The 23,258-nt window shown below is 47.5% G+C and overlaps 1 protein-coding gene across 2 annotated transcripts in view; it reads right to left on the bottom strand.

Annotated features, from left to right (window-relative positions):
- The window catches only part of xrcc5 (X-ray repair complementing defective repair in Chinese hamster cells 5), a 187,115-nt gene that overhangs the window by 121,617 nt on the left and 42,240 nt on the right, over nt 1-23,258 (bottom strand). For both annotated transcript variants that reach the window (XM_070874236.1, XM_070874237.1), the window contains 4 exons: nt 14,970-15,140; nt 14,546-14,660; nt 13,152-13,290; nt 6,516-6,628 (listed from right to left, as the gene is read on the bottom strand). In XM_070874236.1, the coding sequence (XP_070730337.1) occupies nt 6,516-6,628; nt 13,152-13,290; nt 14,546-14,660; nt 14,970-15,140 (538 nt within the window). The remainder of the gene's footprint in view (nt 1-6,515; nt 6,629-13,151; nt 13,291-14,545; nt 14,661-14,969; nt 15,141-23,258) is intronic.

The following is a 23,258-nucleotide window of genomic DNA, read 5'->3' as shown; positions in this document are numbered from 1 at the left end:
GCTTGTCTTTTTAAACACACTTTGCCCCTTTAGAATTTTGCTGTAATGTGGCCCTTTTTGATTTTTGCCTTGGTTTTCTCTGCCCTCCACTTTTACTTTTCTTCCTTCTATCTTTTGCTTCTGCCCCCATTTTGCTTTCCTCTTTCTCCCTACATAGGTTCCCATCTTCCTGCCATATTAGTTTAACCCCTCCCCAACAGCACTAGCAAACACTCCCTCCTAGGACATTGGTTCCATGCCTGACACAAAACTCCCAAAGCAAGCGCTCTACTCGAAACTTCTATATGGCAAGCAAGCCCAAGGTGGGCAGAGGAAACGTTTCAAGGATACCCTCAAAGCCTCCTTGATAAAATGTAACATCCCCACCAATACCTGGGAGTCCCTGGCCAAAGACCGCCCTAAGTGGAGGAAGTGTATCCGGGAGGGCGCTGAGCACCTCGTGTCTCGTCGCCGAGAGCATGCAAAAAACAAGCGCAGGCAGCAGAAGGAGCCTGCGGCAAACCAGATTCCCCACCCACCATTTCCTTCAACGTCTGTCTGTCCCCACCTGTGACAGAGACTGTAATTCCTATATTGGACTGTTCAGTCACCTGAGAACTTACTTTTAGAGTGGAAGCAAGTCTTCCTCGATTTCGAGGGACTGCCTATGATGATGAGTCTACTCTCAATCATCAGCAAAGTGATGGGAGGTGTCGTCGACAGTGCTATCAAGCGGCACTTACTCACCGATGCTCAATTTGAGTTCCGCTAGGACCACTCAGCTCCAGACCTCATTACAGCCTGAGTCCAAACATTGACAAAAGAGCTGAGTTCTAGAGGTGAGAGTGACTGCCCTCGATATTAAGACAGCATCTGAGCGAATGTAGCATCAAGGAGCCCTAGTAAAACTGAAGTCAATGGGAATCGGGGGAAAAGTCAATGGGAATCAGGGGGAAAACGCCCCACTGGCTGGAGTCATACCTAGCACACAGGAAGATGGTTGTGGATGTTGGAGGCCAATCATCTCAGCTGCAGAACATCACTGCAGGAGTTCCTCAGGGCAGTGTCCTCGACCAAACCATCTTCAGCTGCTTCATCAATGACCTTCCCTCCATCAGAAGAGGGGATGTTCGCTGATGATTGCACATCATTCAATTCCATTCGCTACTCCTCAGATAATGGAGCAGTCCATGCCCGTATGCTGCAAGACCTGGACAACATTCAGGCTTGAGCTGATAAGTGGCAAGTAACATTCGCGCCACACAAGTACCATCAGTTCATGAAGGGGAAATCATGTTTAACTAATTTACTGTAATTCTTTGAGGATATAACGAGCATGGATAGAGGATAGAGGTGTACCGATGGATGTGGTGTATTTAGATTTCCAAAAGGCATTCGATAAGGTGCCTCACAAAAGGTTACTGCAGAAGATAAAGGTACGTGGAGTCAGAGGAAATGTATTAGCATGGATAGAGAATTGGCTGGCTAACAGAAAGCAGAGAGTCGGGATAAATGGGTCCTTTTCGGGTTGGAAATCGGTGGTTAGTGGTGTGCCACAGGGATCGGTGCTGGGACCACAACTGTTTACAATATACATAGATGACCTGGAAGAGGGGACAGAGTGTAGTGTAACAAAATTCGCAGATGACACAAAGATTAGTGGGAAAGCGGGTTGTGTAGAGGACACAGAGAGGCTGCAAAGGGATTTAGATAGGTTAAGCAAATGGGCTAAGGTTTGGCAGATGGAATACAATGTTGGAAAATGTGAGATCATCCACCTTGGAAAAAAACCCAGTAAAAAGGAATATTATTTGAATGGGGAGAAATTACAACATGCTGCGGTGCAGAGGGACCTGGGGGTCCTTGTGCATGAATCCCAAAAAGTTAGTTTGCAGGTGCAGCAGGTAATCAGGAAGGCGAATGGAATGTTGGTCTTCATTGCGAGAGGGATGGAGTACAAAAGCAGGGAGGTCCTGCTGCAACTGTATAGGGTATTGGTGAGGCCGCACCTGGAGTACTGCGTGCAGTTTTGGTCACCTTTCTTAAGGAAGAATATACTAGCTTTGGAGGGGGTACAGAGACGATTCCCTAGGCTGATTCCAGAGATGAGGAGGTTACTTTATGATGATAGACTGAGTAGACTAGGTCTTTACTCGTTGGAGTTCATAAGGATGAGGGGTGATCTTATAGAAACATTTAAAATAATGAAAGGGATAGACAAGATAGAGGCAGAGAGGTTGTTTCCACTGGTGGGGGAGACTAGAACTAGGGGGCACAGCATCAAAATACGGGGAAGCCAATTTAAAACCGAGTTGAGAAGGAATTTCTTCTCCCAGAGGGTTGTGAATCTGTGGAATTCTCTGCCCAAGGAAGCAGTTGAGGCTAGTTCATTGAATGTATTCAAATCACAGCTGGAAAGATTTTTAACCAACAAGGGAATTAAGGGTTACGGGGAGCAGGCGGGTAAGTGGAGCTGAGTTCACGGCCAGATCAGCCATGATCTTGTTGAATGGTGGAGCAGGCTCGAGGGGCTAGATGGCCTACTCCTGTTCCTAATTCTTATGTTCTTATGTTCTTATGTTCAATGACTATCTCCAACAAGCGAGAGTCTAACCACTTCTCCATGATATTCAACGACATCACCGTCGCTGAATCCCCCATGATCAACATCCTGGGGGTTCAACAGTGACCAGAAAATTAATTGGATCAGCCGCATAAATACCGTGACTACAAGAGCAGGTCAGAGGCTGGGTATTCTGCGGCGAGTGTCTCACCTCCTGACTCCCCAAAGCCTTTCCACCATCTACAAGACACAAGTCAGGAGTGTGATGGAATACTCTCCACTTGCCTGGATGAGTGCAGTTCCAGCAGCACTCGAGAAGCTCGACACCATCCAGGACAAAGCAGCCCACTTGATTGGCACCCCATCCACCACCTTAAACATTAACTCCCTCCACCAGTGGTACACCGTGGCTGCAGTGTGTACCATCTACAAGATGCACTGCAGCAACTCGCCAAGACTACTTCGACAGCACCTCCCACCCATCAACCTCTACCATCTATAAGGACAAGGGCAGTGGGCGCATAGCATAGGATTACCGTCACCTCCAAGTCACACACCATCCTGATTTCAAAATATATCGCCGTTCCTTCATCGGCGCTGGGTCAAAAGCCTGGAACTCCCTCCCTAACATAGAAAATAGGTGCAGGAGTAGGCCATTCAGCCCTTCTAGCCTGCACCGCCATTCAATGAGTTCATGGCTGAACATGCAACTTCAGTACCCCCTTCTTGCTTTCTCGCCATAACCCTTGATCCCCCGAGTAGTAAGGACTTCATCTAACTCCCTTTTGAATATTTAGTGAATTACCTTCTGTGGGAGAGAATTCCACAGGTTCACCACTCTCTGGGTGAAGAAGTTTCTCCTCATCTCGGTCCTAAATGGCTTACCCCTTATCCTTACACTGTGACCCCTGGTTCTGGACTTCCCCAACATTGGGAACATTCTTCCTGCATCTAACCTGTCTAAACTCGTCAGAATTTTAAACGTTTCTATGAGATCCCCTCTCATTCTTCTGAACTCCAGTGAATATAAGCCCAGTCTTTCTTGATATGTCAGTCCCGCTATCCCGGGAATCAGTCTGGTGAACCTTCGCTGCACTCCCTCAATAGCAAGAATGTCCTTCCTCAAGTTAGGAGACCAAAATTGTACACAATACTCCAGTGTGGCCTCACCAAGGCCCTGTACAACTGTAGCAACACCTCCCTGCCCCTGTACTCAAATCCGCTCGCTATGAAAGCCAACATGCCATTTGCTTTCTTAACCGCCTGCTGTACCTGCATGCCAACCTTCAATGATTGATGTACCATGACTCCCAGGTCTCGTTGCACCTCCCCTTTTCATAATCTGTCACCATTCAGATAATAGTCTGTCTCTCTGTTTTTACCACCAAAGTGGATAACCTCACATTTATCCACATTATACTTCATCTGCCATGCATTTGCCCACTCACCTAACCTATCCAAATCACTCTGCAGCCTCATAGCATCCTCCTCGCAGCTCACACTACCACCCAACTTAGTGTCATCTGCAATTTTGGAGATACTACATTTAATCCCCTCGTCTAAATCATTCATGTACAATGTAAACAGCTGGGGCCCCAGCACAGAACCTTGCGGTACCTCACTAGTCACTGCCTGTCATTCTGAAAAGTACCCATTTACTCCTACTCTTTGCTTCCTGTCTGACAACCAGTTCTCAATCCACGTCAGCACACTACCCCCAATCCCATGTGCTTTAACTTTGCACATTAATCTCTTGTGTGGGACCTTGTCGAAAGCCTTCTGAAAGTCCAAATATACCACATCAACTGGTTCTCCCTTGTCCACTTTACTGGAAACATCCTCAAAAAATTCCAGAAGGTTTGTCAAGCATGATTTCCCTTTCACAAATCCATGCTGACTTGGACCTATCATGTCACCATTTGCCAAATGCGCTGCTATGACATCCTTAATAATTGATTCCATCATTTTACCCACTACTGAGGTCAGGCTGACCGGTCTATAATTCCCTGTTTTCTCTCTCCCTCCTTTTTTAAAAAGTGGGGTTACATTGGCTACCCTCCACTCGATAGGAATTGATCCAGAGTCAATGGAATGTTGGAAAATGACTGTCAATGCATCCGCTATTTCCAAGGCCACCTCCTTAAGTACTCTGGGATGCAGTCCATCAGGCCCTGGGGATTTATCGGCCTTCAATCCCATCAATTTCCCCAACACAATTTCCCGACTAATAAAGATTTCCCTCAGTTACTCCTCCTTACTAGACCCTCTGAGCCCTTTTATATCCGGAATGTTGTCGGTGTCCTTAGTGAATACCGAACCAAAGTACTTGTTCAATTGGTCTGCCATTTCTTTGTTCCCCGTTATGACTTCCCCTGATTCTGACTGCAGGGGACCGACGTTTGTCTTTACTAACGTTTTTCTCTTTACATACCTATAGAAACTTTTGCAATCCGCCTTAATGTTCCCTGCAAGCTTCTTCTCATACTCCATTTTGCCTGCCCTAATCAAACCCTTTGTCCTCCTCTGCCGAGTTCTAAATTTCTCCCAGTCCCCGGGTTCGCTGCTATTTCTGGCCAATTTATAGGCCACTTCCTTGGCTTTAATACTAGCCCTGATTTCCCTTGATAGCCACGGTTGAGCCAGCTTCCCTTTTTTATTTTTACACCAGACAGGAATGTACAATTGTTGTAGTTCATCCATGCGGTCTCTAAATGTCTGCCATTGCCCATCCACAGTCAACCCCTTAAGTATCATTCGCCAATCTATCCTAGCCAATTCACGCCTCATACCTTCAAAGTTACCCTTCTTTAAGTTCTGGACCATGGTCTCTGAATTAACTGTTTCATTCTCCATCCTAATGCAGAATTCCACCATATTATGCTCACTCTTTCCCAAGGGGCCTCGCACAACAAGACTGCTAATTAATCCTCTCTCATTGCACAACACCCAGTCTAAGATGGCCTCCCCCCTAGTTGGTTCCTCGACATATTGGTCTAGAAAACCATCCCTTATGCACTCCAGGAAATCCTCCTCCACCGTATTGCTTCCAGTTTGGTTAGCCCAATCTATGTGCATATTAAAGTCACCCATTATAACTGCTGCACCTTTATTGCATGCACCCCTAATTTCCTGTTTGATACCCTCCCCAACATCACTACTACTGTTTGGAGGTCTGTACACAACTCCCACTAACGTTTTTTGCCCTTTGGTGTTCTGCAGCTCTACCCATATAGATTCCACATCATCCAAGCTAATGTCTTTCCTAACTATTGCATTAATCTCCTCTTTAACCAGCAATACTACCCCACCTCCTTTTCCTTTTATTCTATCCTTCCTGAATGTTGAATACCCCTGGATGTTGAGTTCCCAGCCCTGATCATCCTGGAGCCATGTCTCCGTAATCCCAATCACATCATATTTGTTAACATCTATTTGCACAGTTAATTCATCCACTTTATTGCGGATACTCCTTGCATTAAGACACAAAGCCTTCAACTATAGGAGTACCTTCACCACACGAACTGCAGCGATTCAAGGCGGCGGCTCACCATCACCTCCTTAAGGGCAAATAGGGATGAGCAATAAATGCTGCCCTTGCCAGCGGCGCCCACATTGCAGGAACGAATCAACAAACGGGACGCCAGGCAGTGTTGCTGCGCGCAGGGCAGCGTCGCCCCGCGCAGAGGCCGGGCAGTGTCGGCCCGCGCAGAGTCGGCCCGCGCAGACACTAGGCAATGTCACCCCCCCCGCGCAGAGGCCGGGCAGCGTCGCCCCGCGCAGAGTCCGGGCAGTGTCGGCCCACGCAGAGTCCGGGCAGTGTCGGCCCACGCAGAGTCCGGGCAGTGTCGGCCCACGCAGACACTAGGCAATGTCACCATGTAGGAGCACTAACTAATGTGAAGTGTGCAAAACATTGGCTCTGATGACTGCGAAGAACATACTACGCGTGTAGTACTTTTTGGCCATCGCTTACTTGCGTAGACTTGGTAAATCCGAGGACACTGAAACATTTGCCATCTGCTTTGTACTTCATCTGCTCCTGATCCACTTTTGAGAATGGGATAATATCACTGCCATAGCGGAATCCTGAAAAATAAATCGATGAACTCTCACCAAAACAACTCCGACAATGGTGGCTGCAACAATTTGTTTCCCGAGATAGGTGAGTACAATGGATGTCGGTGGGAGGGGTGGGGGTAGTGCATTGACTGGCTGCTATTGAGGCTGCAAAAAATCTAAGCACTTACCTTGTGCCTCAGGATCCACAGAGACTTTTGGTCCTGGGCCTGCACAGAGGCCCACAGATCCTGGGTGCGCACATGGTTCGCAAGTGCCCCTGTAATCATGTGGGCCAGCCCAACAATCAAAGAAAGGAATCCCCATTCATGGTGATGGGGATTCTGTACATCAATGGAATATTAGCCTTTATTGCAAGGGGGATAGAGTATTAAAGGCAGAGAAGTCCTGCTACAACCGTACAGAGTATTGGTGAGGCCACACCTGGAATACTGCGTACAGTTTTGGTCTCCGTATTTAAGGAAGGATATACTTGCGTTGGAGGCAGTTCAGAGAAGGTTCACTAGGTTGATTCTGGAGATGCGGGGGTTGACTTATGAGGATAGGTGGAGTTGGTTGGGCCTATACACATTGGGAGTTCAGAAGAATGAGAGGTGATCTTATCGAACCATATGATAATAAGGGAGCTCGACAAGGTGGATGCAGAGAGGGTATTTCCACTCATAGGGGAAACTAAAACTTGGGGACATAGTCTCAGAATAAGGGTCCGCCCATTTAAAACGGAGATGAGGAAGAATTTCTTCTCTCAGAGAGTTGTGAATCTGTGGAATTCTCTGCCCCAGAGAGCTGTGTCAAAGGCGGAGAGAGACAGATTTTTGAGCGATAAGGGAGTAATGGGTTATGGGGAGCGGGCAGGGAAGTGGAGCTGAGTCCATGATCAGATCAGCCATGATCTTATTAAATGGCGGAGCAGGCTCGAGGGGCCAGGTGGCCTACTCCTGCTCCAATTTCTTATGTTATATTCTTATAACTAATGGAAGTAGGAGGCTCCATGAAAATTTCCATCCTTCATGATGGCGGAACCCAGCACGTGAGTGCAAAAGGCAAGGCTGAAGCGTTTGCCACCATCTTCAGCCAGAAGTGCTAAGTGGATGATCCATCGCGGCCTCCCAGAGGTCCCCACCATCACATATGCCAGTCTTTAGCAAATTCGATTCACTCCACATGATACAGAAATGGCTGAACGCATTGGATGCAGCAAAGGCTATGGGGCCTGACAACATCCTGGCTGTGGTACTACAGACTCACGCTCCAGAACTACCCTCCTCTAGCCAATCTTTTCCAGTGCAGCGATAACACTGGCATCTACCCTAAAATGTGGGAAATTGTCCAGGCATGTCCAGTCGACAAAAAGGAAGACAAATCCAATCCGGCCAATTACCGCCCCAATCAGTCTACTCTCAATCATCAGCAAAGTGATAGAAGGTGTCGTCGACAGTGCTATCAAGCGGCACTTACTCATCAATGCTCATTTTGGGTTCCGCCAGGACCACTCGGCTGCGGACTTCATTACAGCCTTGGTCCAAACCTGGACAAAAGAGCTGAACTCCAGAGGTGAGGCGAGAGTGACTGTGACCGAGTGCGGCATCATAGAAACATAGAAAATAGGTGCAGGCGTAGGCCATTCGGCCCTTCGAGCCTGCACCACCATTCAATATGATCATGGCTGATCATTCCTTCAGTACCCCTTTCCTGATTTCTCTCCATACCGCTTGATCCCTTTAGCCGTAAGGGCCATATCTAACTCCCTCTTGAATATATCCAATGAACTGGCATCAACAACTCTCTGCGGCAGGGAATTCCACAGGTTAACAACTCTGAGTGAAGAAGTTTCTCCTCATCTCAGTCCTAAATGGCCTACCCCTTATCCTAAGACTGCGTCCCCTGGTTCTGGACTTTCCCAACATCTAAACTGTCCAGTCCCGTCAGAATCTTATACGTTTCTATGAGATCCCCTCTCATCCTTCTAAGCTCCAGTGAATAAAGGCCCAGTTCATCCAGTCTCTCCTCATATGTCAGTCCAGCCATTCCTGGAATCAGTCTGGTGAACCTTCGCTGCACTCCCTCAATAGCAAGAACGTCTTTCCTCAGATTAGGAGACCAAAACTGTACACAATATTCCAGGTGAGGCCTCACCAAGGCCCTGTACAACTGCAGCAACACCTCCCTGCCCCTGTACTCAAATCCCCTCGCTATGAAGGCCAAAATACCATTTGCTTTCTTAACCGCCTGCTGTACCTGCATGCCAACCTTCAATGACTGATGTACCATGACACCCAGGTCTCATTGCACCTCCCCTTTTACTAATCTGTCACCATTCAGATAATAGTCTGTCTCTCTGTTTTTACCACCAAAGTGGATAACCTCACATTTATCCACATTATACTTCATCTGCCATCTCACCTAACCTATCCAAGTCACTCTGCAGCCTCATAGCATCCTCCTCGCAGTTCACACTGCCACCCAACTTGGTGTCATTCGCAAATTTGGAGATACTACATTTAATCCCCTCATCTAAATCATTAATGTACAATGTAAACAGCTGGGGCCCCAGTACAGAACCTTTCGGTACCCCACTAGTCACTGCCTGCCATTCTGAAAAGTACCCATTTACTTCTACTCTTTGCTTCCTGTCTGACAACCAGTTCTCAATCCACGTCAGCACACTACCCCCAATCCCATGTGCTTTAACTTTGCACATTAATCTCTTGTGTGGGACCTTGTCGAAAGCCTTCTGAAAGTCCAAATACACCACATCAACTGGTTCTCCCTTGTCCACTCTACTGGAAACATCCTCAAAAAATTCCAGAAGATGTGCCAAGCATGATTTCCCTTTCACAAATCCATGCTGACTTGGACCTATCATGTCACCTCATTCCAAATGCGCTGCTATGACATCCTTAATAATTGATTCCATCATTTTACCCACTACCGATGTAAGGCTGACCGGTCTGTAATTCCCTGTTTTCTCTCTCCCTCCTTTTTTAAAAAGTGGGGTTACATTGGCTACCCTCCACTCCGTAGGAACTGATCCAGAGTCTATGGAATGTTGGAAAATGACTGTCAATGCATCCATTATTTCCAAGGCCACCTCCTTAAGTAATCTGGGATGCAGTCCATCAGGCCCTGGGGATTTATCGGTTAGTTAGCCATGCTAATATATTACACCCAGCCCCGTGAGTTCTTATCTTGTGTAGAAACCTTTTATATGCACCTTATCAAATGTGCCTTCTGGAAATCCAAATACACCACCCGTTCTGCTGATCTCCCACTAGTACTGAACTCTCACCCGTTCTGCTGATCTCCCACTAGTACTGAACTCCCACCCGTTCTGCTGATCTCCCACTAGTACTGAACTCCCACCCGTTCTGCTGATCTCCCACTAGTACTGAACTCCCACCCGTTCTGCTGATCTCCCACTAGTACTGAACTCTCACCCGTTCTGCTGATCTCCCACTAGTACTGAACTCTCACCCGTTCTGCTGATCTCCCACTAGTACTGAACTCCCACCCGTTCTGCTGATCTCCCACTAGTACTGAACTCCCACCCGTTCTGCTGATCTCCCACTAGTACTGAATTCCCACCCGTTCAGATGAACTTGCACCGGCGCTGTACTCCTGCCAGTGCGTGGGAGTCTGCTGGATCCCCTAAGGACATTAGGGGCCAATTAAAGGTTTGCTCTGAGAAAAATAAGCAAATTAGCAAGTGAACAATACTTTTTTTTGAATTCTCAGTATAAACAACATAAAGCAGAGTAGGGGAGGTTTCAAAAGCTGGCTGCCCAATTTTGTATGAAAAACAGGCGACAGTTGAAAATTTGGGTGGTGGGGGGACAGTTTGACTAACCCAATGACAGCTAGTTTCAGATGGATCTCTAAATGGACAAGGAAGCCACCCACCTAATTAAATTAGCAAAGTATTTCCATCTCTACCAGGTGGTGAATGGCCTAACTAGTGGTTGTGAAAGGGATCACTGATGATCACTACACAAATGTACCAGGAAATCTTGGGGCCGAAATTGTCCTCCACCCGAAATGGGGTGCACCTACCATTTTTTAGGTGCTCCAATGGTGGACATTCCGGCAATTTTCAGCTCTTTGGCTTATGCTTCGAGTCGGAGCAGTGTTGGTGTGGGGAGAGGGGCGGGTGTGGGGTCGGGTCAGAGTGGCCGATGCTCCAAGTCATCAGCGCCGTGCTGATGACGTCATTGCATGGGCATTGGCATGTCACAACGTTCCTCCCCTTCAGTTAAAGGGGAGGGATGCTGTGAACGTTGCAGTCACTTAAATGGCAAACACTGGTCCACCAGAGAGGGTTTCAGCCAGGCGAGCGGCCTGGCACCCAAGACGGGGTGCCAGGCTGCCTGTAGGTGGCCCGGCAGAACCTGCGGGCGTAATTGTCAGCCTGACCTGGCAGTCGGTCGACATTAAAAAATAAAATGGAGTCACCGGCAATGTCACCTCCCCTTTAAGGACGGTCGCGCCGCCCAGCCACAAAAAAGGTACCGACAGAAAAAGCTGTCAGTGGCACCAACCAGTGGCGGCGCCACTCCCACAGGGCAATTCCGCATGGAGCAATTTCCTATGAGACAATTTTGGAAAGGGGGTCGCTGCCGGTTGGTAAGGGGTCGGCGCGTGCACGATGCAGTGGAAAAATGGGCGGGGTAGTTCCCTACACCCCTTCAAAACTAAAGGAGGGCAATATATAAAATGGCGGCCCCTTCATGGCAACTCGGCAGCCAGTCCATACTGACCCAAGGCCGCCACTTTCAGGCAGCCACGGGCCTTGTAGAAAGGGGCAATTTCGGCCCAAGCTTTGAATGTCCACCAGGAGCAGGAATGCTCCTCCTGGGCCCACAAAAAAACTCTAACCCACTGCTGGTCCATTTTAGCACCTCCCACTATACTTCTCTCCACCTCCCAGACCCGATCTGCCAGCCAGCTCAGCGTAAGACCGTACCAATTTCCTGCCTTCCCACTACCAGCAAACTGCAGAGGGGTGCCTGTTTGGTGCCTGGAGCTTGCCAAATAAGGCCTGAACCAAAATTAGCTCAAGCCTCCCAACACCAGCAATGGGAGGGTGGCATTGCCGCTCCACCAACATCATGCCCATTTTGGGCAGGTGAAGGTTGGCCCCAGGTATTAGAATCATCATCCTTTGTTTTTCTTATCTGTCTCTTTCAGAAGTTGTTCTTTCTTTCTGAGGTGAAATATAAGTACATAAAAATTCACGAGCCAGCTTCTTTTGAAATCATTTGTAAAATCAAACACACAAATATTGTTGCAGCCCTAGAAAATACATATTTCCAGTTTTATTGTGAGAATCATATTGATGAATGTTGAGAGATTCTCCACATTATGCATAACCAGACTCAGAAATTAGAGGCACAGGTGCACTTAGCAACTCCCTTCACCTGACAGAGTGATGGATTTGTGACATCTGAATTGTGATGAATAGAAAATGCACATAGACAATAACAACAATTACTTGCATTTATATAGCACTTTTAATGTAGTGAAATGTCGCAAGGTGCTTCACAGGAATATTATGAGACAAAAAGTGGAGCTGAGTCCACGGCCAGATCAGCCGTGATCTTGTTGGGTGGCGGAGCAGGCTCGAGGGGCTAGATGGCCTACTCCTGTTCCTAATTCTTATGTTCTTATGTTCTTATTAATGTTGGGGAAGTCCAGAACCAGGGGTCACAATCCAAGGATAAGGGGTAGGCCATTTAGGACCGAGATGAGGAGAAACTTCTTCACCCAGAGAGTGGTGAACCTGTGGAATTCTCTACCACAGAAAGTTGTTGAGGCCAATTCACTAAATATATTCAAAAAGGAGTTAGATGTAGTCCTTACTACTAGGGGGATCAAGGGGTATGGCGAGAAAGCAGGAATGGGGTACTGAAGTTGCATGTTCAGCCATGAACTCATTGAATGGCGGTGCAGGCTCGAAGGGCCGAATGGCCTACTCCTGCACCTATTTTCTATGTTTCTATGTTTCTACATCCACTGGTTCCCCCTTATCCACTCTGCTCGTTACATCCTCAAAGAACTCCAACAAATTTGTCAAACATGATTTCCCTTTCATAAAACCATGCTAACGCTGCTTGATTGTATTTTCCAAATGTCGTGCTACTGCTTCGTTAATAATGGACTCCAGCATTTTCACAACAGATGCTCGGCTAACTGGTCGATAGTTTCCTTCTTTCTGTCTCTCTCTCCTTTTTTAAATAGGGGTGTTTTTCAATCCGCTGGGGCCGCTGGAGTCGGACTTGAAACTAAGATCTTGCAAGTCAGGGGCGAGAGTGCTACCAGAGACAAGGCTAAAACGTACCTACATTGCAGTCACCCTCGATTCTCAGCCCCAAGATACCTCTCTCACAAACTCCTTGCCCGAGTCCTGTAGTTTCGTCTCATTTCAAAGCAAAAGAAGTGGATGCCCAGGAACGGGTTACCAATGTGCAATTCAGAAAAAACACAGAGAGACCTGGATGTGGATGTGACCTAACGGCAGGAACAGGACAGAAGGTACCTTGGATTGTTTCCTCCTTTGTAACTTCAGTCTCGTTGTCATCATTCAAGCAGTAAACAGTCTCCCTCCTTACATCGTCCTTCCGCAGAGTCTTGGCATCAACCGACATCCAGCTCTTATTGACTTTCTCCTCGGTTATCTGTTTGAAGAGTTGTAATTCTGAAGTTTTGATGTGGATAATTTCTATCATTTTTAAAGGAAGTATGTCTGCAGGGGCAGGTGCTGGGGTCAGAGTACGAAATGGTTTAGGACTCGTTATCCACTGACAGAAATGTTACTTTTATTACATTGTCCCAACTATTCAAAGGTTGACAGTAAATGGTCTGTCAGTGGAGGTCTGTCACAGTATTGGTGCTGATGGGAAGACACTGGTTACATGGTCTCACTGCGACCTTTTAAACTATCGCTAAATCATTAGAAAACACATCAGTGGCTCAGGCTCAGCGGGATAAAAAAAACAATGGGTCGTCAATTGCGGTCTCTCCGGGTGCGTACGATGGGCCACCGTGTCCGAAGAAGCCCCACAAGTCCCACATCCCCGGGAGAAGGGTCTTCACGGGCGGAGATTTGGGCTATTTGCACAACTCATGCCCAGCGAATGTCCTTCAAACTCGTACGCCTGGCAAAAGCTGTCTGACCTTCGTTTACCAGCGTAAGAGTTTTAAAAGATAGTTAAATAACATTTTATCAATAATTTTTATGTTAAAAAAAACATGTCCATTAAGACATGTTTAATTTACCCCTATTAAAACATATTAAAAAAAATGTTTGTCTAAAATTTCAATTCATTTTAAATATGCAAAGCGTTTTTCTTACTTATTCAAAATGTTTGTGTTTTTTGGGGTATCCGCAGAAACGGATATCGGCATCACTGTTCATTGGTTGGTCTGGTCCGTGATCCCAGGCTGCACATACGCTCCTGGTAGACACGGGCCTCTTGCTGGGCTGTGAATGGAGGCTTCAGACCGCAAGTCTATGTTCCTCCGGGAACCCCAGCTACTCGTGGCATCCCCCGCAGGAAGCTTCTGCCTCAATTTCTGGGCCATTCATTCAACACAGGTCGCATCAGGCATCAACGGCACTGCTACCGCTGGCCCTCCACCACCAAACACCGCCCCCCACTACCCCCAAACACTGCCCCTCCCCCCCAAAAACACCGCTCCCCCTCCCCTTGCAAACTCCGCCCCTCCCCTCAAACTCCGCCCCCTTCCCCTGCAAACTCCGCCCCTGCAAACTCCGCTCCCTCCCCTCCCCCTGCAAACGCCGCCCCCTCCCTTCCCTCTGCAAACTCAGCCCCCTCTCCCCCCCCACCAAAACCCCCCCCCCCCCCCACCATCAGTGCAATGTGTTGCTTTCCCCTCTCCCTCCACATCAGTATAAAAGCTACAACTCACTGCCTTGTAGCCCACGATGTTGATGGTGATTCTGGAACCGATGGTGAGCTGACACGGCCACGGCATGGGCTTCCTTTCAATTTTCTTAAATATGGACAACTGCTCCACACTTTCTCTTTACAGGGGAAGGTAAAGAAAATATTTTAATTGATTTTAAATCAAACCAAATGATGCAATAAATTCACAGATGTAGATTGTGTGACTTGGAATTGAAACACATCAGCGTTTAATTTTCCTCCCCTCGATAACGGTCAGGTCTCTAAGACTTGCACACTGCTCTGGGGAGGCTCTGCTAATCCAATCCCTTTCACTCTTGGACAGAACAGAAGAACAAGTTTCTCATCTGATCGTCGATCTCTCCCTCACCTCCAGCTTCTGTCTCTCATCAATTGCTTTAATCAGTCCCCCTCTGAACTTGTCTCACCTGAAAGTGAAGACTTCATCGAGTCCATCCTCTTCGTCCAAGGACAGCATCACTCTCCTGACCATTCTTACTCCTTCTTTCTGTTGTACAGTCAGCTCTTTCCCTGGTGAAATGTTCCAACGCCTTTCTGCACCATCTCCCATGCTGCTAGCATCCAGTGCAAAGGGCAGACTGTGAGCAAGGTAACAGTGCAGTGAGAACAGACCTTATAGTGCAGAGCAGTGATTAACATGCTGCCCCATGCAAAGTTGACACTTCGAGTGGCCAAACTTAACAAAGAGCCACAACCTGATGCTTTGGAGACAGAAAAGACCTTTCGGCCCAACAGTCGGTCCTTTCTGATTGATTTCAATCCCACCTTGTCCACTCATCACACCACAAACCTCAGGCTCTCTTTCCCCTCAAGTCATGACACGTGCAGCAGGATCCAATGCCGTATTTAACACTGTCTTTAAAGCTCTGTGTAGCACTTTATTCAATGCTGCATTTACACTACCCTGCATTAGGTACCTAATGCAGCACTGTATTTTGTGTATGTAGCGATGTATATAATGCTGCATTTCACAATGTATGCACTATATAGCACTGTACTTGCAATTGCATGGCCCATGTAATATCGGCTCTCTGATTGTATGGTTGACTGGAGTAGCCCTTGCATGTTCAATAATAACTCATGCACAAGTCTGTACTTGTCTGCAGGTCAGGTACACCCAACAAAGAGACTCGATATTTGGGGGATTGCCCTCACTGGGATGTTGCTGAGTATTTGGGGGATTGCCCCTCACTGGGATGTTGCTGAGTATTTGGGGGATTGCCCTCACTGGGATGTTCCTGAGTATTTGGGGGATTGCCCCTCACTGGGATGTTCCTGAGTATTTGGGGGATTGCCCTCACTGGGATGTTCCTGAGTATTTAGAAACATAGAAATTTACAGTGCAGGAGGCCATTTCGGCCCATCGTGTCCACGCCGGCCAACAAAGAGCCACACGGCCCTTGGTCAGCAGCCCTAAAGGTTACATATAAACCAATGAACAATGACGGAAAGGTAAAGAACACCCGGCCCAACCAGTCTGCCCTACAGCACTGCAACACCCATTATACTTAAAATTCTAAACTCCACCCCAACTTGATCTCCTGGGAGAGGCAAAAACCAGATAAAAACCCAGGCCAATTTAGGGAGAAAATAAATCTGGGAAAATTCCTCTCCGACCCATCCAGGCGATCAAAACTAGTCCAGATCATCATCCTGGCCGTAGTCTATTCCCTGCAGTACTTACTATATCTGCGCGGGCCAACAAAAGGTCATCCAGTCTAATCCCAATTACCAGCTCTAGGTCCGTAACCCTGCAGGTTACTGCACTTCAAAGTGCGCATCCAACCATCTCTTAAAAGTGGTGAGGGTTTCTGCATCCACCACTCTTCCAGGCAGCGAGTTCCAGATCACCACAACCCTCTGCGTAAAGAAGCCCAATCTCAAATCCCCTCTAAACCTTCCACCACCCACCTTGGGCCCAAGTTTCCACATGATTCGCGCCTGATTTTTAGGAGCAACTGGTGGAGAACGGACTATTTTAGAAATCGCAATTCTCCACATTTTTTTTTCTGCAGTTCTAGTCAGGTAGAACAGTTCTAGTTTAGAACAGAATTTTTTCTTCAAAAGGGGGTGTGTCTGGCCACTGACGCCTGATTTGAAAGTTTCCACAGTGAAAATGTACTCCAAACTAAAGTAGAATGGCGCCAGTGAAGAATTTTGTATAACTGAAAAAACCTGTTCTACACATTAAAAAATCAGGCGCAGGTTACAAATTAGGCGTCCAGAACGAGGTGGGGGGGAAGGGAACTCATTAAATTCGACAATAAATCCTTATTTATACTTATACAAATATTATACAAATAAATCCAACCTGAATAAACATTTATAAGCCAAGAAAAGATTAAATAAACCATCTTCCTACCTGTGTGAAAGTGCTTCAGCCAGGGAGAATTCTGCAGTTGTTCGTGCCGCTGAGCAAGAGAGGGAGGGAGAGAGGGGAGGGAGGGAGAGAGGAGAGGGAGGGAGGGAGAGAGGGAGGGAGGGAGGGAGAGAGGAGAGGGAGGGAGGGAGAGAGGAGAGGGAGGGAGGGAGAGAGGAGAGGGAGGGAGGGAGAGAGGAGAGGGAGGGAGGGAGAGAGGAGAGGGAGGGAGGGAGAGAGGAGAGGGAGGGAGGGAGAGAGGAGAGGGAGGGAGGGAGGGAGGGAGGGAGAGAGGAGAGAGAGGGAGGGAGAGAGGAGAGGGAGGGAGGGAGAGAGGAGAGGGAGGGAGGGGAGAGAGGGAGGGGAGGGGAGAGAGGGAAGGAGGGGAGGGGAGGGGAGGGGAGGGAGGGGAGGGGAGGGAGGGGAGAGAAAGGGAGGGAGTGGAGGGAAGAGAGGGGGGAGGGAAGAGAGGGGGGGGGGTCGGGGAACAGGAGCGGGTGTCGGGTCGGGGGGGGAGCGGGTGTCGGGTCGGGGCGGGGAGTGGGTCGAGGGGGGGCGGGGAGCGGGCCTCGGGTCGGGGGGGGGGCGCGGGTCTCGGGTGTCGGGGGGGGAGCGGGTGCCGGGTCGGGTCTGGTCGGCGGGGGGGGGGGGGGGGTGGGGGGGGAGCGAGTGTCAGGTCTGGTCGGGGGGGGAGCAGGAGCTGGCCGTGGGAGGAGCCTTATTCACGCAGCCCCAGTGAGGCCATTGGGCCAGGGCTAGGGGCTGCGTGCTTCGGGCCCCTCCCACACAGTTCGGCGCCTGGAGCTACTGCACTTGCGTGCCGACTGTAGTGCGCATGTGCAGAGGTCCCGGCACTGTTTTCAGCGCAGGGACCTGGCTCCGCCCCCCACAGCTCGTGCCGGCTGCGCCGAGTGCCAGAGGACCTGTAAGTTGGTGGAGAATACCGAGGATTTTTTTAGGCGCCGTTTTAGGCGCGAAAAACGGGCGCCCAGCTCGGAGGGGCGCCCGTTTTTTTCTTGTGGAAACTTGGGCCCCTTAAAACTATGCCCCCTCGTAATAGAAACATAGAAAATAGGTGCAAGAGTAGGCCATTCGGCCCTTTGAGCCTGCACCACCATTTAACAAGAACATGGCTGATCCTTCACCTCAGTACCCCTTTCCTGCTTTCTCTCCATACCCCTTGATCCCTTTAGCCTTAAGGGCCACATCTAACTCCCTCTTGAATATATCCAATGAACTGGCCTCAACAACTCTCTGTGGTAGAGAATTCCACAGGTTAACAACTCTCTGAGTGAAGAAGTTTCTCCTCATCTCAATGGCATACCCCTTATCCTTAGACTGTGTCCCCTGGTTCTGGACTTCCTCAACATCAGGAACATTTTTCTCCTCCTGTGCTATGTGGGAACTCAGGGACACTGATGACTGCAGATGCAGGAAGTGTATCCCACTGCAGCTCCTGACAGACCGCACTGCGGCACTGGAGCTGCGGGTGGATTCACTCTGGAGCATCCACGATGCTGAGAATGACGTGAATAGCACGTTTAGTGAGTTGGTCTCACCGCAGGTAAAGGGTCCACAGCCAGATAGCAGATGGATGACCAACAGGAAGAGCAGTGGAAGGAAGGTAGTGCAGGGGTCCCCTGCGGTCATCCCCCTGCAAAACAGATGCACTGCTTTCGGTACTGTTGAGGGGGATGACTCATCAGGGGAGGGCAGCAGCAGCCGCCAAGTCCATGGCACCGTGGGTGGCTCTGCTGCACAGGAGGGCAGGAAAAAGAGTGGGAGAGCTCTAGTGTTAGGGGATTCGATGATAAGGGGAATAGATAGACATTTCTGTGGCCGCAATCGAGACTCCAGGATGGTATGTTGCCTCCCTGGTGCAAGGGTCAAGGATGTCTCGGAGCGACTGCAGGATATTTTGGAGGGGGAGGGTGAACAGCCAGTTGTCGTGGTGCATATAGCTACCAACGATATAGGTAAAAAATGGGATGAGGTCCTACAAGACGAATTTAGGGAGCTAGGAGCTAAATTAAAAAGTAGGACCTCAAAAGTAGTCATCTCAGGATTGCTACCAGTGCCACATGCTAGTCAGAGTAGGAATCGCAGGATAGCTCAGATGAATATGTGGCTTGAGGAGTGGGGCAGAAGGGAGGGATTCAAATTCCTGGGACATTGGAACCGGTTCTGGGGGAGGTGGGACCAATATAAACCGGACGGTCTGCACCTTGGCAGGACCGGAACCAATGTCCGAGGGGGAGTGTTTGCGAGTGCTATTGGGGAGGAGTTAAACTAATATGGCAGGGAGATGGGAACCAATGCAAGGAGACAGAGACAAGTAGAATGGGGGCAGAAGCAAAAGACAGAAAGAAGAAAAGTAAAAGTGTAGGGCAGAGAAACCCAACGCAAAAAGTAAAAGGGTCACATTACAGCAAAATCCTAATGGGGCAAAGGGTGTTAAAAAGACAAGCCTGAAGGCTCTGTGCCTCAGTGCGAGGAATATTCGGAATAAGGTGGACAAATTAACTGCACAGATAGCAGTTAACGGATATGATGTAATTGGCTTCATGGAGACATGGCTCCAGGGTGACCAAGGCTGGGAACTCAACATCCAGGGGTATTCAACATTTAGGAAGGATAGACAAAAAGGAAAAGGAGGTGGGGTGGCCTTGCTGGTTAAAGAGGAAATTAGTGCAATAGTAAGGAAGGACATTATAGCTTGGATGATGTGGCATCTGTATGGGTTGAGCTACGGAATACCAAAGGGCAGAAAATGCTAGTGGGAGTTGTGTACAGACCACCGAACAGTAGTAATGAGGATTGGGAGAGCATCAAACAAGAAATTAGGGATGCGTGCAATAAGGGTACAGCAGTTATCATGGGCGACTTTAATCTACATATTGACTGGGCTAACCAAACTGGTAGCAATTCTACCATATTATGGTCACTCTTCCCCAAGGGGCCTCGCACAACAAGATTGTTTAATTATTACTTTCTCATTACACATCACCCAGTCGAGAATGGCCAGCCATCTAGTTGGTTCCTCGACATATTGGTCTAGAAAACCATCCCCACTGTATTAGGGGATAATATGGTAGAATTCTTTATTAAGATGGAGAGTGACACAGTTAATTCAGAGACTAGGGTCCTGAACTTGGGGAAAGGTAACTTCGATGGCATGAGACGTAAATTGGCTAGAATAGATTGGTGAGTGAGACTTAAAGGATTGACGGTGGATAGGCAATGGCAAACATTTAAAGATCACATGGATGAACTTCAACAATTGTACATCCCTGTCTGGAGTAAAAATAAAACGGGGAAGATGGCTCAACCGTGGCTAACAAGGGAAATTAAGGATCGTGTTAAATCCAAGGAAGAGGCATATAAATTGGCCAGAAAAAGTAGCAAACCTAAGGACTGGGAGATATTTAGAATTCAGCAGAGGAGGACAAAGGGTTTAATTAAGAGGGGGAAAACAGAGTATGAGAGGAAGCTTGCCAGGAACATAAAAACTGACTGCAAAAGCTTCGATAGATATGTGAAAAGAAAAAGATTAGTGAAAACAAACGTAGGTCCCTTGCAGTCAGAATCAGGTGAATTTATAATGGGGAACAAAGAAATGGCGGAATAGTTAAACAAATACTTTGATTTATCCATATTATACTGCATCTACCATGCATTTGCCCACTCACCTAACCTGTCCAAGTCACCCTGCAGCTTCTTAGCATCCTCCTCACAGCTCACACCGCCACCCAGCTTAATGTCATCTGCAAACTTGGAGATATTACACTCAATTCCTTCATCTAAATCATTAATGCATATTGTAAATAGCTGGGGTCCCAGCACTGAGCCCTGCGGCACTCCACTAGTCACTGCCTGCCATTCTGAAAAGGATCCGTTTATCCCTACTCTCTGCTTCCTGTCTGCCAACAGTTCTCTATCCATGTCAGTACATTATCCCCAATACCATGTGCTTTGATTTTTCACACCAATCTCTTGTGTGGGACCTTGTCAAAAGCTTTTTCAAAGGCCAAATACACCACATCCACTGATTCTCCCTTGTCCACTCTATTAGTTACATCCTCAAAAAATTCCAGAAGATTTGTCAAGCATGATTTCCCTTTCATAAATCCATGCTGACTTGGACCGATCCTGTCACTGCTTTCCAAATGCGCTGCTATTTCATCCTTAATAATTGATTCCAACATTTTCCCCACTACTGATGTCAGGCTAACCGGTCTATAATTACCCATTTTCTCTCACCCTCCTTTTTAAAAAAGTGGTGTTACATTTAGCTACCCTCCAGTTCACAGGAACTGATCCATAGTCAATAAACTGTCATAAAATGATCACCAATGCATCCACTATTTCTAGGGCCACTTCCTTAAGTACTCTGGGATGCAGACTATCAGGCCCTGGGGATTTATCGGCCTTCAATCCAATCAATTTCCCTAACACAGTTTCCCGCCTAATAAGGATTTCCTTCAGTTCCTCCTTCTCGCTATACCCTCGGTCCCCTAGTATTTCCAGAAGGTTATTTGTGTCTTCCTTCGTGAATACAGAACCAAAGTATTTGTTCAATTGGTCTGCCATTTCTTTGTTCCCCATTATAAATTCACCTGAATCCGACTGCAAGGGACTTACGTTTGTCTTCACTAATCTTTTTCTCTTCACATATCCATAGAAACTTTTGCAGTCAGTTTTTATGTGTCCGGCAAGTTCTCATACTCTATTTTCCCCCTCTTAATTAAACCCTTTGTCCTTTTCTGCTGAATTCTAAATTACTCCCAGTCCTCAGGTTTGCTACTTTTTCTGGCCAATTTATATGCCTCTTCCTTGGATTTAACACTATCCTTAATTTCCCTTGTTAGCCACGGTTGAGCCATCTTTCACGTTTTATTTTTACTCCACACAGGGATGTTCAATTGTTGAAGTTCATCCATGTGATCTTTAAATGCTTGCCATTGCCTATCCACTGTCAATCCTTTAAGTATCATTTCCCAGTCTACCCTAGCCAATTCACGTCTCATACCATCGAAGTTACCTTTCCTTACGTTATTAACTGTGTCACTCTCCATCTTAATAAAGAATTCTACCATATTATGGTCACTCTTCCCCAAGGGGCCTCACACAACAAGATTGCTAATTAGTCCTTTCTCATTACACATCACCCAGTGTAGGAAGGCCTGCCAGCTAGTTGGTTCCTCGACATATTGGTCTAGAAAACCATCTCTAATGCACTCCAGGAAATCTTCCTCTACCCCTCCACCAATGGAAATAGGCCCTTACTGTCCACTATGTGCAGGCCCCTCAATACTTTGTACACCTCAATGAGGTCTCCTCTCAACCTCCTCTGTTCTAATGAGAACAAACCCAGCCTATCCAATCTGTCCTCATAACTAAGATTTTTCATTCCAGGCAGCATCCTAGTAAATCTCCTCTGCACCCTCTCTAGTGCAATCACATCCTTCCTATAACACGGCGATCACAACTGCACACAATACTCCAGCTATGGCCAAATCAAAGAATTATACAATTTAAGCATAACCCCCTAGTCTTATATTCTATGCCTTGGCCAATAAAGGCAAGCATTCTGTATGTCTTCTTAACTACATTTGGGATATTGCCCCTCACTGGGATGTTCCTGAGTATTTGGAGTATTCTCCTCACTGGGATGTTCCTGAGTATTTGGAGTATTCCCCTCACTGGGATGTTCCTGAGTATTTGGAGTATTCCCCTCACTGGGATGATCCTCAGTATTTGGGGTATTCCCCTCACTGGGATTGTTGTAGGCATTAGGCACCTGCTGAATCTATCAAAACCTAGGGCATCGGCACCTGTAGCATAAGGTTAGAACTACACCTGTAGCATAAGGTTAGAACTAAATGTAACTCTAATACCATAAAATGGCTACCCGTGAAGCCTCAAGGGATTTCTGTTAGCTGAAATGGACCGCATTCCTGGAAACTGATAATTGTTGTTTCCCACACACAGGAATAACAAGCAAATTCTGCAGATGTCTCTAATCAGCCAGGCCTCCGAAGGAGAATGTTCTGGTGAATGTAAGAACAATACAACTCTGTAACAGGATTAAGATAAGGAGGCTACCCAAAGACAGCACCCAAGGACAGTAAGATAAGGGGGGCCTGGACTATGTTTCAGGATACATGAGTCGTTCCTAGCAACACATCTCTTAGCAACACATCTCTTAGCAACACATCTCTTAGCAACACATGAGCCACTTTATGTTTAGAAACTAACTATCTATTGGTCTAATTGAAATTTATAATCTATATGATTGGATAGTATCCAGCCGAAATGGGCTGATGTAACTGTAGTA

The sequence above is a fragment of the Pristiophorus japonicus genome, chromosome 3 (assembly GCF_044704955.1).
Source record: "Pristiophorus japonicus isolate sPriJap1 chromosome 3, sPriJap1.hap1, whole genome shotgun sequence".
Lineage (NCBI taxonomy): Eukaryota > Metazoa > Chordata > Chondrichthyes > Pristiophoridae > Pristiophorus > Pristiophorus japonicus.
The sequence above is the reverse complement of the archived record's forward strand: the minus strand, read 5'-3'. Positions and strand labels throughout refer to the sequence as shown.